This window comes from Leptonotus elevatus, chromosome 4 (genome assembly GCF_054856555.1).
Source record: "Leptonotus elevatus isolate MCC_2025b chromosome 4, RoL_Lele_1.0, whole genome shotgun sequence".
NCBI classification, from domain to species: Eukaryota; Metazoa; Chordata; class Actinopteri; order Syngnathiformes; family Syngnathidae; genus Leptonotus; species Leptonotus elevatus.
Window position 1 is genome coordinate 9,676,294 of NC_141242.1, and position 14,824 is coordinate 9,691,117.

At 40.5% G+C, this 14,824-nt stretch overlaps 1 protein-coding gene across 4 annotated transcripts in view; it reads left to right on the top strand.

The window, feature by feature from the left end:
- LOC147175439 (multiple C2 and transmembrane domain-containing protein 2-like) overlaps positions 1–12,304 on the top strand; it is a 50,245-nt gene extending 37,941 nt beyond the window's left edge. For all 4 annotated transcript variants that reach the window (XM_086074465.1, XM_086074463.1, XM_086074462.1 and 1 more), the window contains 4 exons: positions 4,432–4,541; positions 4,626–4,735; positions 7,580–7,677; positions 11,015–12,304. In XM_086074465.1, the coding sequence (XP_085930591.1) occupies positions 4,432–4,541; positions 4,626–4,735; positions 7,580–7,677; positions 11,015–11,074 (378 nt within the window). In that variant the 3' untranslated portion in view covers positions 11,075–12,304. The remainder of the gene's footprint in view (positions 1–4,431; positions 4,542–4,625; positions 4,736–7,579; positions 7,678–11,014) is intronic.
- The last annotated feature ends 2,520 nt before the right edge of the window (positions 12,305–14,824 follow it).

Here is a 14,824-nt window from a genome sequence, read left to right on the forward strand (position 1 = left end):
CCTTTTTGCAACACATATATTCACATTTTCTGGCCTTGTAAAGCACATTTGGTGGATTGATTTAGATCTCTTGTGTCATTACTGTCTAAATGGAAAAGCAGCGGGTGATATTTACTCCCAAAGTAGCTGTAAAAACTTGCGTTTTTGCCCTAAGGGCTTACAAGCCACTTCCACTTGTTCACTTGGTGAGAAAAATCATAAAGCATCTTTATTACTGTCTGCAGGAAAACTAAAACAACAGGAAATGTTTAAGGAGCCTGAAAAATTCGACTTCTCCCCATGCCACGGAATACCACATTCAATTACACTCATCCCGCCGTTTGGTGTAAGGAAGGGACAGTTAACAGCGATGTGCATTATTGCTTTATGGCAATGAAGTGCGGACCCAACGCAAAGCCTGCAAGCGCTGACCCTTGTGCTGCGCGTCTAAGCCCGGCATTCATATCCATAATGCGCTCAATATATTCTGCTGCGGTGACCGCGGGCTACGGGGGAGAAAAGAGGAAGAAAAAAAAACATATACACCATCACATCCTGTCTGCAAGGATGATGAAACTCGCACGATATGTCTGCAAACACACACACAAAAGTTAACGGAAAATAGCACTAAAATTGTTCTTTATAGCTATGTGACAGGATTGACGCAGTGTAATTAATGTAATAGCAACGCTTCAGAGGATATTTATTACATTTGTCTTCACCTTGAACCTCCGCTTATGATCAAGGTCTTTGTAGTTTAGTCGAAGAAACGCCGATGCGAGCGTCTCCCTCTCATCTTAAAGCTCTCTGAAATGTTTTTTTTCTCCCTTTTTCCGTGAGCCGTGCTAAGCCCTTTTGCACACTGCGAGAGGGAAAAAATGAAATATCTCCTTTCATTTACTAATTAAGCAGCGGCCCGTGTTTGTTTTAAGCTGTCATCTTTAATTTAAAGTGGCTTATTTGAAAGTGGTGTTATGGTCTGCGCTGTCACTTGAGCGCGATATCGCTCGGCGAGATCAAGCCCGTGTCGCTTTACACCTCCTATCAAAGTCTGCCTTTCAAATATTTGGGGTTAAAGAGTGATCAGTTTTAAGTTTGACGCCTTCAAAGCCTCTCCGCTAACATGCGAAGAAAGATTTCCACCCCTCCTCCCGTAAGGAGGTTGTGATTACCACCCAAAATATGTTTTTTATTCCCCCTTCTTCCCCCCGAGGAGGGAAATATGCGAACCACGGGAACGTTAAGGCATGATGTTAAAGAGAGCCGAAAGGTGACCCGGTGTTACAACTGGATAATACACAACAGATCTCGGCCTGTGAACAAATCTGTCCTCAGGGGTGGGACCAAACAGCTTACAAATTATATGTGGGCAAAGTGACTTCCCTTTGGCCTTAGGTATCAATTGTGCACACAGACGCTATTTAATCATAACACAAAGAAACAGAAGAGGCAAAAGGAGTCCATAGATCTCCAATAGAACTTAACAGGGGAAGATGAAACGGGCTGGGAGCTCCACTTGCTCCCAGAGGGAAGTTATGGGGGAGGGAAAGGAGGGGGGGGCAGAGGAGGTCGTTGTTGGGGTGCGAGACTGGGCCAGAGGGGTTGCTGGGTCGCTCCATTCCTCAGCCGAGAGTCACCGCCGGGTCTCCTTGAGTGCACCAGACCGTCCATGCCATCATTTGGAGCATGCCATGCCACAATAATTGCCTTCTCAACACATTTGAGCTTAATTGATCTGCTTGTATGCGCTGCTCAGCGGCGCTATGAAAACCTTTACTTTCTATTGCTTACTTACTTACTGTCAAAATAGGATCCTTATTTTTTTTCAACCTCATGGATGACGACACAATGACCATCTAATAACTTCATAGATAATAATAATTTTCCATTGTGAACAGTTTTCATTGTATGAATATGACAGTACAAGTTAATCAATTCCGTTTTACATAACTATTTGTACTTCTACTCAAGTACACAGTTTGAGTACTTTTGACACCTCTGGTGCGCCCCATCTTTGACTAGAATCTTACTTTCCACCGCTTCTTCTAATTAATCGGAGTCCAATCGCGCTTTCCTCCCACTTCTATCACAAACATCTTATGTTTACTTTTGTTCAGGTGATCATATTGGTTTTCCATTATCACAGTTTTTTTTTTTAACAACTTGAGCTGAGAGATGAAAATGTGTTTTTAGAAGCTTTTTCTAATCAGTAGACATTTAGGATTTGTGCGTTCCATTTCAAATTGTTTTATTTAAATTTCCAGGAAGAAAGAAATGGAAAGTATGTCTTGTCACCGAGGAGATGGAGTATTTCATGATTTTTTTTTTCCCCGCGAAAGGAAATGAATAATGATCATCTTCAGAGAGCCGCCTATTTATTTATACTTCACAGGACATCTATTTGTCTGTTTTTTTTCTTTCACATATGAAAGCCAATTCCTTTGCTCTTTATTCTTGCCTGCCATATTTGTATTGTGCATTTTTGTGCTTATTATACAGTATATACATCCAGTGTATGGAATTTGATATATTATTAACAATTCTTTGTTCCTTGGTGCAGAAGAAGATGACTTTATTGACCTGTAGACTGGTTAGAGCAGCAGAAGATAATATACAACATTAGTATCAAAATAAAACAAAATGAGGGGGGTGGGGGGTGGATGCAAATTCTTAATTAATCTTTACAAACAGCATCATGGTTTTAACGAATAGAAAATATTGCGCATAAGCAACATGTGAATGTGTTTTGTGCTGTATGGTGACCATATTAAGTGCAAATGAAGAGTCGCCTTCCTGCACCTAGAGTATAAAAGTCTGCCGCTGAAGGAACTGAAGAGCTCCTCTTCTGAGCTGCTAACCGTTTCCTCCATAACAGGAAACAAACTACACTGACTACAAGTATCATTGTCACTAAAGGATGTCAAAGAGTAACAAAACGTGACGAAAAGGCGCCATGCTAACTGATCAATCAATTACAAACATATTGTTTTTGATAAATGTGTGATAATTAGGACTCCCTATGTTACCACTGTATGTCATCTAGCATACGGTGATTATCATTTTATTGTAGCTATTTTTAAATGTTTACATTTGAGAATTTTCTCTTTTTTTTCTACATTTTATTTTAAATGTAATGTGATGCTTTTTATGGGAAAATGACTTTTACGGTTCCGATTTTATTCTCTGAACGTGAACGGGGCCGATACCATACATTAAACCAAAGGTACATGCAGTACGTACTAATTTATTGACAGGTAATGTTAAAAAGTAACTCATTCACTCCCAGCTATTTTCACAGGCTGTGTATTTGTTTACATAATTTTATGGTCTCTCTATTTCCCGTGTTTTCACCTACTGCGCATGAGTGTGGAATATATCCCCCATGATAGACGAGGGTTGACTGTAGTGGTTTTGTACCCGCCCCAATTCAAAAGTGCACACTGTACCAAACTTAAGTACAAACACTGATAATCCCCTTGATGCGAGCGTGAGATGTTCCTCTCAACCAAAGCATATTTGCCATATTTTTGCCTTTTTTGGCCTCCAATGCGGAGCCAGGATCCAACACCCGGTGGGGGAGGACGCGCTAGTGTGGGAATGGCTCTCTTCCTGTGGGCCTGCCAGCGGGGAGTCTCTCCCTTCTCTCCCCGCTTGCAGACGGCGCGTTCCCATGGGCGGCCTCGCCGAACTGTGATAGCGGCGTTCCGCCTGGACCACGTCAATGCACTTGTCTGCTATCATAAACATATACGGCAGACATCTTCCAGCCTGCGTGGCAACTGCCCTCCTCCTCCTCCCTCCGCTGTCATCATTCCTGTCATTATTTCCTCCTTTTGATGTGAGCCTTTTCAGGCCTCTTTAGGCGGCGTTATCTCGACGCACTCCTCTCCCTCTGGAAGGCTTCACATGCGTCCTTATTCCGTGCCTTGATGTGATCAAAAAGACAAACACTCCACCCCCCCCCCCCTCCTACCTCACACGTGTTGACTTATTGCATTGCCACACTCAATTATGATGTCAGTGCGTTAAATGCAAATAACGTCTTGACAAACGGTAAAGCATGTGGAGGAAGTGTAAAGATACTTTGGGTTATTGAACCAAGCTGCACAGTTTTCTATATTTTGGAACGCACTCCACGCAGGCTGCCACAACGGAACGTCTGCAAAGTGGAAACTGAATGCAGATAATCATTTTGACTACTTGTTCATGTATGTAGTATTTGTGTATTCTGTGCATGTATTTTTAGAGCTTAAATTGGATTAATTGAAAAAAAAATTTAAGCAAATTTGGTGTCATTTTGAAAAGCACGGTCCCGAAATGGATGTTGTTTGCTCATTACGTCCATTCAATAGACAAATAACACATATCTAAGTAGACACACTTTAGTCTTCGTCTAAGCAGCCCAATGACCAAACAGTTGACCTCATCACGGCTTTTGTTTTATGTTTTTAGGAACCTGGAAAAAAGGGTTTAATGGACAAGATCCACATGGTGCAAGAAGTCGTGTTGACCGTCCAGAACATTTTGGAAGAACTTGCAAACATCGCGGAGCGGACAAAGAAGTAAACAAATGCATTTTTGTACCAGATTTGGCCTCGTTAGAAATGTTTCAAATAGATTTTGATGCGATTTTCCTTCTTTTGCAGCTTATTCAACTGGTCTGTTCCGTTCATGTCGTGTTTGGCCTGCCTGGTCCTCTTTGCAGCCACATCACTATTATATTTTATTCCACTGCGCTACATTGTGCTCATATGGGGTAAGTACAATTACGCTGTTGGGGAAAATTCTAATGGAATATATCACATGAGCTGGGTTTCCATTACGGTTTTACACAAAATAAAAACGCCATTTCTACAATTTCGACCTAGTACAATTTCTACTTGTAGACCGAAGATTGACATTTTTTTAAATTATGTGTTTCCATTACCAGTTTGCTATTGCGCAATTTGCATTTTGTGCATTTCTGAGGGTAATGGAATCCCAGCTATAGTCGCGGCCAAACTGCTGACAAACAGTGAAACAACATAATAATCGATACTTTGTCTTTGTGGTCATTTTACATAAGGAACTGCAGAATCTTGAAAATAGAAAATTTTATGGAAACATGTTATATTGGTATATGTAGGTTTTTTTTGTTTTTTTTTAACTCATTCACTCCCAGCCATTTTCACTGAAGCAACCCCCTTTGCTCTCGGCTATTTACTGGATTTTGACGGATTTTTCCAAGGGCCACATAATATTGTGTTCTACTGCTATAAAAAAAAATTGAAACCTACCAAAAGAAAGATTAGAGTCTCTTCCTTCATCAGGAAAAAAAAAGTACATTTGTATCAATTTCCGTTTTGCAGCAATTAGCATTAGAATATAGCTAAGTTTCTTCATTTTTCACAAATCTGTTGAAAATACTGGGGAAAAACTTTTTTGCAACAGGGCTCTGTTGATCTCTTATACTCTGCTCCCACCTGCTGGCTGTTTTTTGTAATAACTACCATTACTTTAAGCGACCTCTTCAAGTCAGAGGCCGCATCAAAGCCTTCTGTATGCATTAAAAAAACATTTTAAAAAAAGTGTATAAATATGTTTTTGAGACCATGGCAATATTGAACATAGAACGTTTGTGGGAGCAAATGAATTGTAATTTTTGTGGAATTTTATGCACTGGCGGTATTAGCGATTACTTAAGATTGGAGAACTCGCACTGGTATCTGTCTGGAAAAGAAGTTTAATCGAACTAATAATAATTATTGCCAATTATTTTCGTGGAACCTCATGCTCCAGCTCGTGGGCACCCTCGGTTTACGACTACTATTTCACTGCCCATCCTAACTTTACACCCATCATTTAATGAGTCCTTTCAAGACGTCTCCCATACACCTCTGCACATGCAACCAGATCAGACGTGTGCAGAGGTACGCCGGGCTCCGTGTGGGCTGCGATGGTGAAGCCCAGTGCAGGCAAAGGCCCCGGGTTTGTCGGGAACACAAAGGAGAGCTGCGGAGCTGTATATAACACAGCATATCCTTGGGCGGTCTGAAGGCCTCTCATTATCTAGTGTGGCTATACAACGCAGACCGTCATCTCAGTGGTCAGGGAGATGCGTTGCCCTCCACGGGCTCTCCTCCACTAGCTCGCCAGCCCACAGCCGCTCTCTGTTTCCACGCAGCCTTCCACGCAATCAATACCAAAATCCACATCGTATCAAACAAAAACACGCAGACGCTTCTCTGCCTCCCCTGTTAACCTCCATCCCTGCGGTTTCAAGGCAAGCCTTTCAAGTTGCGTGCACATATTTAGGTCCTGGGGTTCTTTGTCTGCACGTTGAGGTGAGGCACTCGCAAGCTGCCAGTATATTAGTCCCATTACCAGACCGCTGAGATGTGTTTTTCACTCATTTCTATGCGTTAGCGTCTGACAGAGTTGCGCTTGAAAGTGGGCAGAAGTTGGCTCGTCCTGTCAAAATGAAGCAATACAGTCAACCTCCTTCTCGTGGTCATTCACTACTTACAAAGTATGTTTTTTTTATGTGGAACCTTTCCCTAACTATTCTCTGAAAGCGTTACATATTTGTGTATTTTTTAAGGACGTTCAATGCTTCTTTTTTTCAGATCGATTCCAGAGTACTCAACTCTTGAGTAGTTAGTGATGTCGATACCAAGTATCAATACCACTAGTACTTTTGATACATTAAAACAAAAAAAATCCCAAAATAGCATTTTTCTTTAACATTGCACGTAATTAATGGCAATTTTCTATTGTTCTAATTTCTAGTTCCTGATTGAAATAAAGGCCACAAGAGGGCAACTTATTTGCTGATGTCTCAAGTACGGATACCTTGAAATATGGCAGAGTATCGATCCAATACCAAAACCTGGTATCGGTACTTGCCCATCCCTAGTATTTTTGTGTTCTTTCTCTCTCTCTCTCTCTCTAATAGGAAAGTAGTTACTAGTTTCAAGGAAGTACTGTATTATTTTATGTCAGGGAGAAATTAAGTTTAACTTAGTTTGTCTTTGCTGCATGTTCTCATTCACACACATTTCCGCAGCATTTTCAAAATCAAATGTTATAAAAGGAGTTTAAAATTATATTAAACTCTTTTAGGATAATCCTTTGTGGTCCCCTGTATGTACTGTATTCACTATCGAAAATGGATAGATGGATGAAATTAATCGTCAAGATTAATGTACTTAATACATTAGAGTTGCTTCCAGCCCTGGCTATTTTCTGAGAGGATTGGGGACAATAATCACTCTTCGCAAACACCGCACTCTACCACCGAATACTCGCTCAGGACAATCTTTAAAAACTTTGGATAATCAGTCTTTTACTGACTTTAATGTGAATGGGGGCAGAAACTGAGATTCAGCCCGAATGTTGGTATCTATATATGTGCAAGGGTCTAATGCTGACAATAAAAATAAATACATGAATGAAGGATCTGTAACTTGGATAAAGACATAAAGAGCCGGGCATGATTATGTTGTACTATTTGTTTCTTTTTTGTATGTTATTATTGTATTGTTGTATATACTGGGATAACTCACCAGACCATGGGCAGAAGCAAAGCATCCATTGACGAACTCATTCTTCTTTTTCACAGGCGTTCACAAATTTACCAAGAAGCTACGCAACCCGTATGCAATCGACAATAACGAGCTGCTGGATTTCCTCAAGAGGATGCCGTCTGATGTTGAGAAGGTAAAGGGCCTTATTTTTACAAACAAATAGGGACCCGATTCCCACAAGGCGTTTGCATTATTTGCCGTACGAGAGTCCCCAAGCGCGCCGGAAATGCATCTTTTGGCTTTGTTTGATTATTAATGGCCCGACGTTTTTTTAAAGTGGCCCCTCGGCCCAATTATCCTCAGTGGGGAGATGTTCAGATCTGTCGGGTCTGGGCAAGGAGCGCTGATATTCAGGTAGGCAATGCGGCCTCAGGGAGTAAGTCACATACTGTATGTGCAAGTCGTAAATAAGTTTCAAGCCTTAGCATTATACTTTAAAGCTGCACAATCGTCTCATTTTAAAGTGGAAGTCAACCTTAAACATTTCTTGACAATAATATGTTAAACGTGACCTCACCAGTCTAAACATAATAATATTTGTGGAATATGGGTTAAGCAGCAGATGAAGATAACAGCACAGTTGAGACCTGAGCAACTGTGATGTCATCTTCAGTCAACAGCCAGCAGCAAAATGGCCGCCCCTTGAGATGGATAAAAACAGCTGGATTTTGCTTCATAACTCATATTCCACAAATGTAATATTAATCACAATGTATTTTTTTAGACTAGTGAGGTCACATGTAACATATTATTGTAAATAATTTTGGGGAGTGGGGTTGACTTCCCCTTTAAAACTAATTTGCTCCCCAAAACGTATAAAAACGTTCTAGTTTAAATATGGCAGTGATACTAAAACATATATTTATTTATTTTTGTTTCTGTTTTTGCTTTAATGCAGCCTCTGACCTGAAGAGGTCGCTTAAAGCAATGGTAGTTATTACAAAAAATGGCCAGCAGGTGGCAGCAGAGTATAAGAGATCAACCAGGGCCATGTTGCAAACAAGCTGATTTCCCCACAGTTCTATACAGATTTGTGAATAATAATGAAACTTAGCTGCATTCTAATGTTAATTGCTGCAAAATGGAAACCAATAGAAATATACATTTTTCCTGGTGAAAGAAGAGACTCTACTCTATCTTTTTTTTTGGGTTGGTTCCATGTTTGTCATCCGCATGTAGTTGATGCCCATTGAAATTCATTAGGAAAAACTGCAATGAGTACAATGACAAAGTCTTTTTGCTTTGTTAGTTCCACTGCCTCTGCTGCAGAGTGACGAAGGTCAATGAATGCTGACACGTTAACCTCGGCTGACGCGTCATTGACGTCGGCATCCCAAAGCTTCCGTAAAGGAGTCGAGATTTGCCCTGCTAGGAAATGAGGTGCCACGTCGCTTCCCTTCATCTCCAGGTAGTTCACCCCTTCGCCGAACCCCGGGGGAAAAAAAATCCTGACGGTGCGAATCCAGGCGAGACTCTCTCACCCTTGATGTCCAACATGGCCAACTCGTCTGTGATGTCGCTGGAGCCTGTCTCGTTTGAGATTTGGACAGCCAAGTTGGCAAAACAAGGTGGCGGATACATTTTTGATTCCAGCTCCTTTTGTCCGTCTTCCTCCCCTGTCGGGATACAAAAAAAAAAATTCAGCTTTGAACACAAGGAAACAATACTTTTTTGAGAGAAAGTACATGTTGGAAATAGCTCCAACATTCTTAAGATTCATCCCAAGTGCCTTTTATTATTGCTTTGGGGGGAGGTGAAATAACCTTAACATCATATACCCAGGAGGCCCCATGTAAGAAAGCGCATATTTTGTTTTTGTTGACTTGGAACAGTCGTCGGATGCAACAAAAACCACCACAAAGGCTGCAAATGGACTCCTGTCCTTCTTGCAAATGTGACTTGGCAATTAGCGGCTGCACAAATCTACAAAGTCGTCCTCAAACGCAAGACTTCTGACAACGCGGAAATGAGAAGCATCTGTCAGTTCTGAGCGCAGTTTCATGTTGTGATGCACCAGGCTGCCACTTTGTTCCCACACTCCCATCTCCTGTTTCTAATAGTGGCCCGCCCGGCTAATTAGCATAACGCTTCCTTACCTTTTTACTCAACAGATTTGCCGCCTTGTTTGAGCGCCTGCCTGCCGTCGGGCTTCAAAAGCAACTTTTTAGCATGTTTTTAGCTCGCTGCTCTTCATGACACCCCGTGATCACTTGAAAAGTGTACACCGCCCAATCGTACTTCTTGAGTGTCAAGCAAGAATGATTTGTGGATGCTGAAAACTTGAGTGAGTCTTGGGTAATTTGACATGTGTACTGAATTGAAGAAGATGTTACCTTGCAACACTTTTGCACAAAATCAAACCATTTTTATGGTCCAGGATTTAAATAAATGTTTAAAAAAAAGTCAGTCAAAATGTTTCCAAATATCCTTTGCCTACTTCCAGTTGTTTGTCCAGGAAATGCAGAAACATGGGCACCAGTTTCATTGATACAAAACTGGGTGCACATGCATGTCATAATGTCTGCCAAAAAGTCCCAATAACCCATGGCTGGAATTGATCAATGAAGTTGGCCATGTAGGTTTAATTAGTGGAGCTAAAGTTCAAAGCAAACACGGCGAAGCAGCATTTACCTGACATGCTGCACATAAATGGAGTAAGTTGCCAAGAGTAGCCCCAAGTGTAAATGCTTTTAAAATCCTTAAATTGCCGTTTTATTTCAAAAATATTTTTCTTGATTCTTGATTCTTTTAATAATTTAAGTAAACTACCTTTTATTTTTGTACTTTTTTTTTTTTTTTTTTTTTACCCATGCCATCAAATGTGTAAGGAACACCGTGTGATGATCATTTGGATGACTCACCATGAAGAAGGAAAACAAAAAATTAGCCCGACACCATTTTCACGAAATCTGGTGGACAAGTCAGACAAAAAAATCTCTTGGACCCATGCATGAAACGGAACAAGAAGTTGGTCATTTTGCTTTTAATGCAGCAATTTTTTTAATTCCAGTTTATTCGCCAAATGAGTCTCAATCAAAAGTAGGAATCTGCCCAAAAAATGTATGTTTTTGCCTATGCTGTCGATATGGGCGTAAAAGTTTGATGATCTTTTCAAGGAGAAAAAGTATGAGGATTATTTTTCTCAGGCTTGGACGTTTTCTTTATGGATGTACACAGCGCAGTAAGTTTCAGTAACTTTGCAGGTCATCTCAGCTGTTGATGTTTGTGATTGGGCTGCAGAATGAGACCTTCGTACAAAACCTTTGATTCCGGTAATGCTTCCTGTGCGTGATTAATCCCCTCTGCTCTCGTATAAAAAAAGAAAAAGAAAAAAAGATTCATTACATTGCAAGCCCGCCTTGCTTTTTCTCCCCACTGCACCGGCTTCTCCTCAGGGGAGCCATTACCGTGCGCTCGGCTGAGCTCGGATTACCTGCCTCCCGCTAAAAAACTCCTGCTTGTTTTTGCAGGTGCACTACAGCGCACTGAGAGCGCCCACCGGCCATAACCTGCCACGCAAGAAGAAGTAAGAGAGCAGAGGTTCGACCCAGTCCGCCTGACAAACAACGCACCGGTGCCACCCGGGCTCCACTGTAGTGCCCCGGCTCGGCACCCCTTGCCCCCCCACGTCGCCCTCTGGACTGTGTGTTTGCCTCCCCGGCTGACAGCAGGAGGAGGAAGTGGAGGAGGGCAGCTCACGGCCCCGTCAATCACCAGCCGGGAGGTAAAAAAAGAAGAAGAAAAAAAAGTGTCTTTGACTTTTTTTTTTTGGTCAGATTTTCGCCCCAAGCTAAATTTTATTTAAAACAAACTATGTCAATATATTCCTATATGTACTCTTGATCCGTGCACTAATATCATTAAAAGCCAAGCTGCTGTCCTTTTTTGGCAAGGATGTCATATGAATGCTGTCAGCTGACCCGCTAAAAAGAGAATTGTTGACCAATTTAATTGAATTACTTCAAGTGGTAAAACAGGATTGAATTAAGTTAATCCAAGTTGATATATTTTTAAGTTTAATTAATTATGATGTCATTAAGTTTAATCACATTAGTTCATTAAAACCCAAAAGCGTATACAAATAAGTTTTTAACACTTTGTCCTTCACTTCCAAAAACATCTTTATACGTTATTTTTTTAAATTATTTTTTTACGCTAGGACATACAGAAGGCCTTGATACAGCTTCTGACACGAAGAGGTCGCTTAAAGCAATGGTAGTTATTACAACAAAAACAAAACGGCCAGCAGGTGGCAGCAGAGTATAAGAGATCAGCCAGAGCCATGTTGCAACAAGCTCTTTTTGCCAGTGTTTTCAACAGATTTGTGAATAAAGATTAAATTTAGCTCATTCTAATGCTAATTTCTGCAAAACGGAAACAGATACAAATATACTTTTTTTTCCTGATGGAAGAAGAGACTCTAATCTTGGTAGGTTCCATGTTTTTTTTTTTTATAGCATTGGAACAATATTCTGTGGGCCTTGCAAAATCAGTCAAAATCCAGTAAAACAGCCGGGAGTGAAGGGGGTTGCTTCAGTGAAAATGGCTGGGAGTGAATGAGTTAAACTTAATATATTAATTTTAATTAACTTAATTCAATTGGGTGCTACCACAGCAATTCAATTAAGTTGGTCAACAATTATCTTTTTAGACTTAAATTGGTTCAACAATTCTCTTTTTAGAGTGTATTTAATCTCTGCAACTAATTTTTCACACCATGCTGTTATTTAAAAAATAAATAAATGTCCTAAAAATCTCAATCAGTCTGCCAATAATTTCAGTGATTTCCCAAGAACTGTACTGCAAGAGATCGTCGAGAGTGGCTTGGGAAATTACCCATTAAAAAAAAAAAAATATATATATATATATATATATATATATTTATTTATTTATTTATTCACTTTATTCACTTTCTTTATTCATTTATTTTCATCTATTTATGCCAGTGATGTATAATAACAGGCAGAAGAGTTGAATGCGCCTCTGTTAGATGGCAAAAAAAGCTCAATTAATTTGTGCATCCACTTGTTGACATGCAGACAATGTGTATTTTGAGTATATTGATACGAGATTATTTCTGTATAAGTGCTATATTTCATTGCAGGAAGAGGGGGGAAAAATCGCTGACAATATAACATAATCATAGTCAGAGCTGATCTGAGGTTGGGGGGGTTTGATGCCCCCCCCCCCCCCTTTCCCCAACAGCAGTAGCCCAGTGGTGAAAGAGCATCCATCTGTGCTTTGTGAAGACTTTGATTGGCTCGGGGGGGACCCCGGTGGAGCCCCGGGCTATCTCTTTTTTGACAGGCTGATAGAGACATCACTTGGCTCTCCCAGGAACTGCCACCAGGGGTCCGTTTCAAAAGGGAGAGGGAGGTGTGGAGGTGACCCCGGAGCTTCTGACTAGCTAAATCCCAAACACATACACACACTGGTGCACAAAACCCGCCTTCAGGTGGTGGCTCTGCACGGGCCCCGGGGCCTGGTTTTGGCTGTGGTGGGCTTTGGGTGTTCCATCAGATCATTTGCAGAATACTCAAAGATGGATTTTGGGGAGTAATGAATTAGTGATACTACTAGAATTTTTTTTTTTAGGCGTGGGGGGGGGGGGGGGGTGTAGACTAATTTCTAATTTTTGTTGAAAAATCAACACAGGCAAAAAAGACATAAACACATAAAAGAAAAATAATATTAATAATAATAAAGTTTTGGCATGTTTTAAACACATTTAACTTTTTTTCATTTGTATTTTTTATGTTTCTTTTAGTATTGTTTTTTTTCTCTAGTATTTTAGTTATTTTTTTGCTTCTTCTTTTTTATTTTTTTAAATAGTATTCCTTTCCTTATTCTTTGCTCACAGCTCTCCAAGAGGCCAAGTGTGCTCGCTTCAAGCTGTTTGTCACTCCCAGTTGCAGTTCATTGTCAAGCCGGCATATTAAATACCATAACATTCAACCAGACCATATAATTCCTCTGTCTTAATGCTAACATAGGCCTATAATGTGATGATTAGATGATGACGTCACGTTATAAACATATATAAAAACAACTGCTCCTTCAACACATATGGAGCAACAATGCATGCAAAACAGATTCTCTCTGCTCTGTGGGAACAACAAATACTAAAATGTCCAAATGTGGTAGCCTACTTTATATCTCTGAAGATTCCACTTGGCCTTACTGTTAATTAATTATTATTAGTGGAGTGTAAACCCCCGCCAAGGATAAAGTATTAAGTAATTAGATATAATAATTAAGAATTGGAAAAGATGGGCGGGGCCAATATGAGTCCTGCGGATGGACAGTTCAAATGCTATCATATTGAGTAACACTAAAAACAATCAAACAATAAAAATAGGGATGTGCGAGTACCAATACCAGGAATCCTAATCAGGCTGATACCCGACCTTATTTTAAGGTATCAGTAACCGATACCAGTATTGGCAGACGCCTTGTTATGTGGCCATTTTACTATCAGGAAATAGAAATAACAAGAATAGAAAATTGCAATTTTGAGGAAAAATGCTATATGGCACATATAAGTCTTTCTTTAACATGATGTCATTGTTATTTTGGGGCAAATTTTGCGCATTGAAAGTACTATAAAAACAAAGCTATAGTAGCCCACCACTTTTGCACAAAAGTGTATGTGAACCGCAAAATAGCGGGGGGATAACTACAATATATGACTTGAATTGGTTACAAATTGTTTGCCCCCACCTGATAACAGTTCACAATGTGAATGACTTGTTGTGCTTCCAAAGCTGTCAGATGTGTGCCGTGCGCATCACTGAGGTTATTAGGCACTGAATCGCCGCCTCCCAACGGATCGTAAAGAAGAATGTGACAGCAGGGTTACGCCGGTTGCTGCACGCACTGGCGCGCTTGGACTGCGAAGACATGCCATTATATTGCGAGAATTATTTATCAGTGTTTTCTCCCGAAGGGGAACACAAAGTCCCACAATGCAATATGGTCCAAGAATTCCAAGCTGGTCCAAGAATTCCAAGCTGGTCCCCTGGATATTTTTGCAAACTTGCTCATGAACATTTTAACCACACAGCAGTTAACATGGGCTGACCACTGATATGATGCATTTTTTTTGCACCGTTTACCGTATAAATGATGCAAAATCATTTTTTTGCAAATCATTTTGTGGACCCCAGGAAATGTGTGTGGGGACCCCATTTTGAGACCCGCTGTTTGAAACTCCCCAGTAGTTGTTGTTCATGGTGTGGCAGTGATGTCTTCATCTGGCTGTCAAAAAAGGAAGCGCCTGC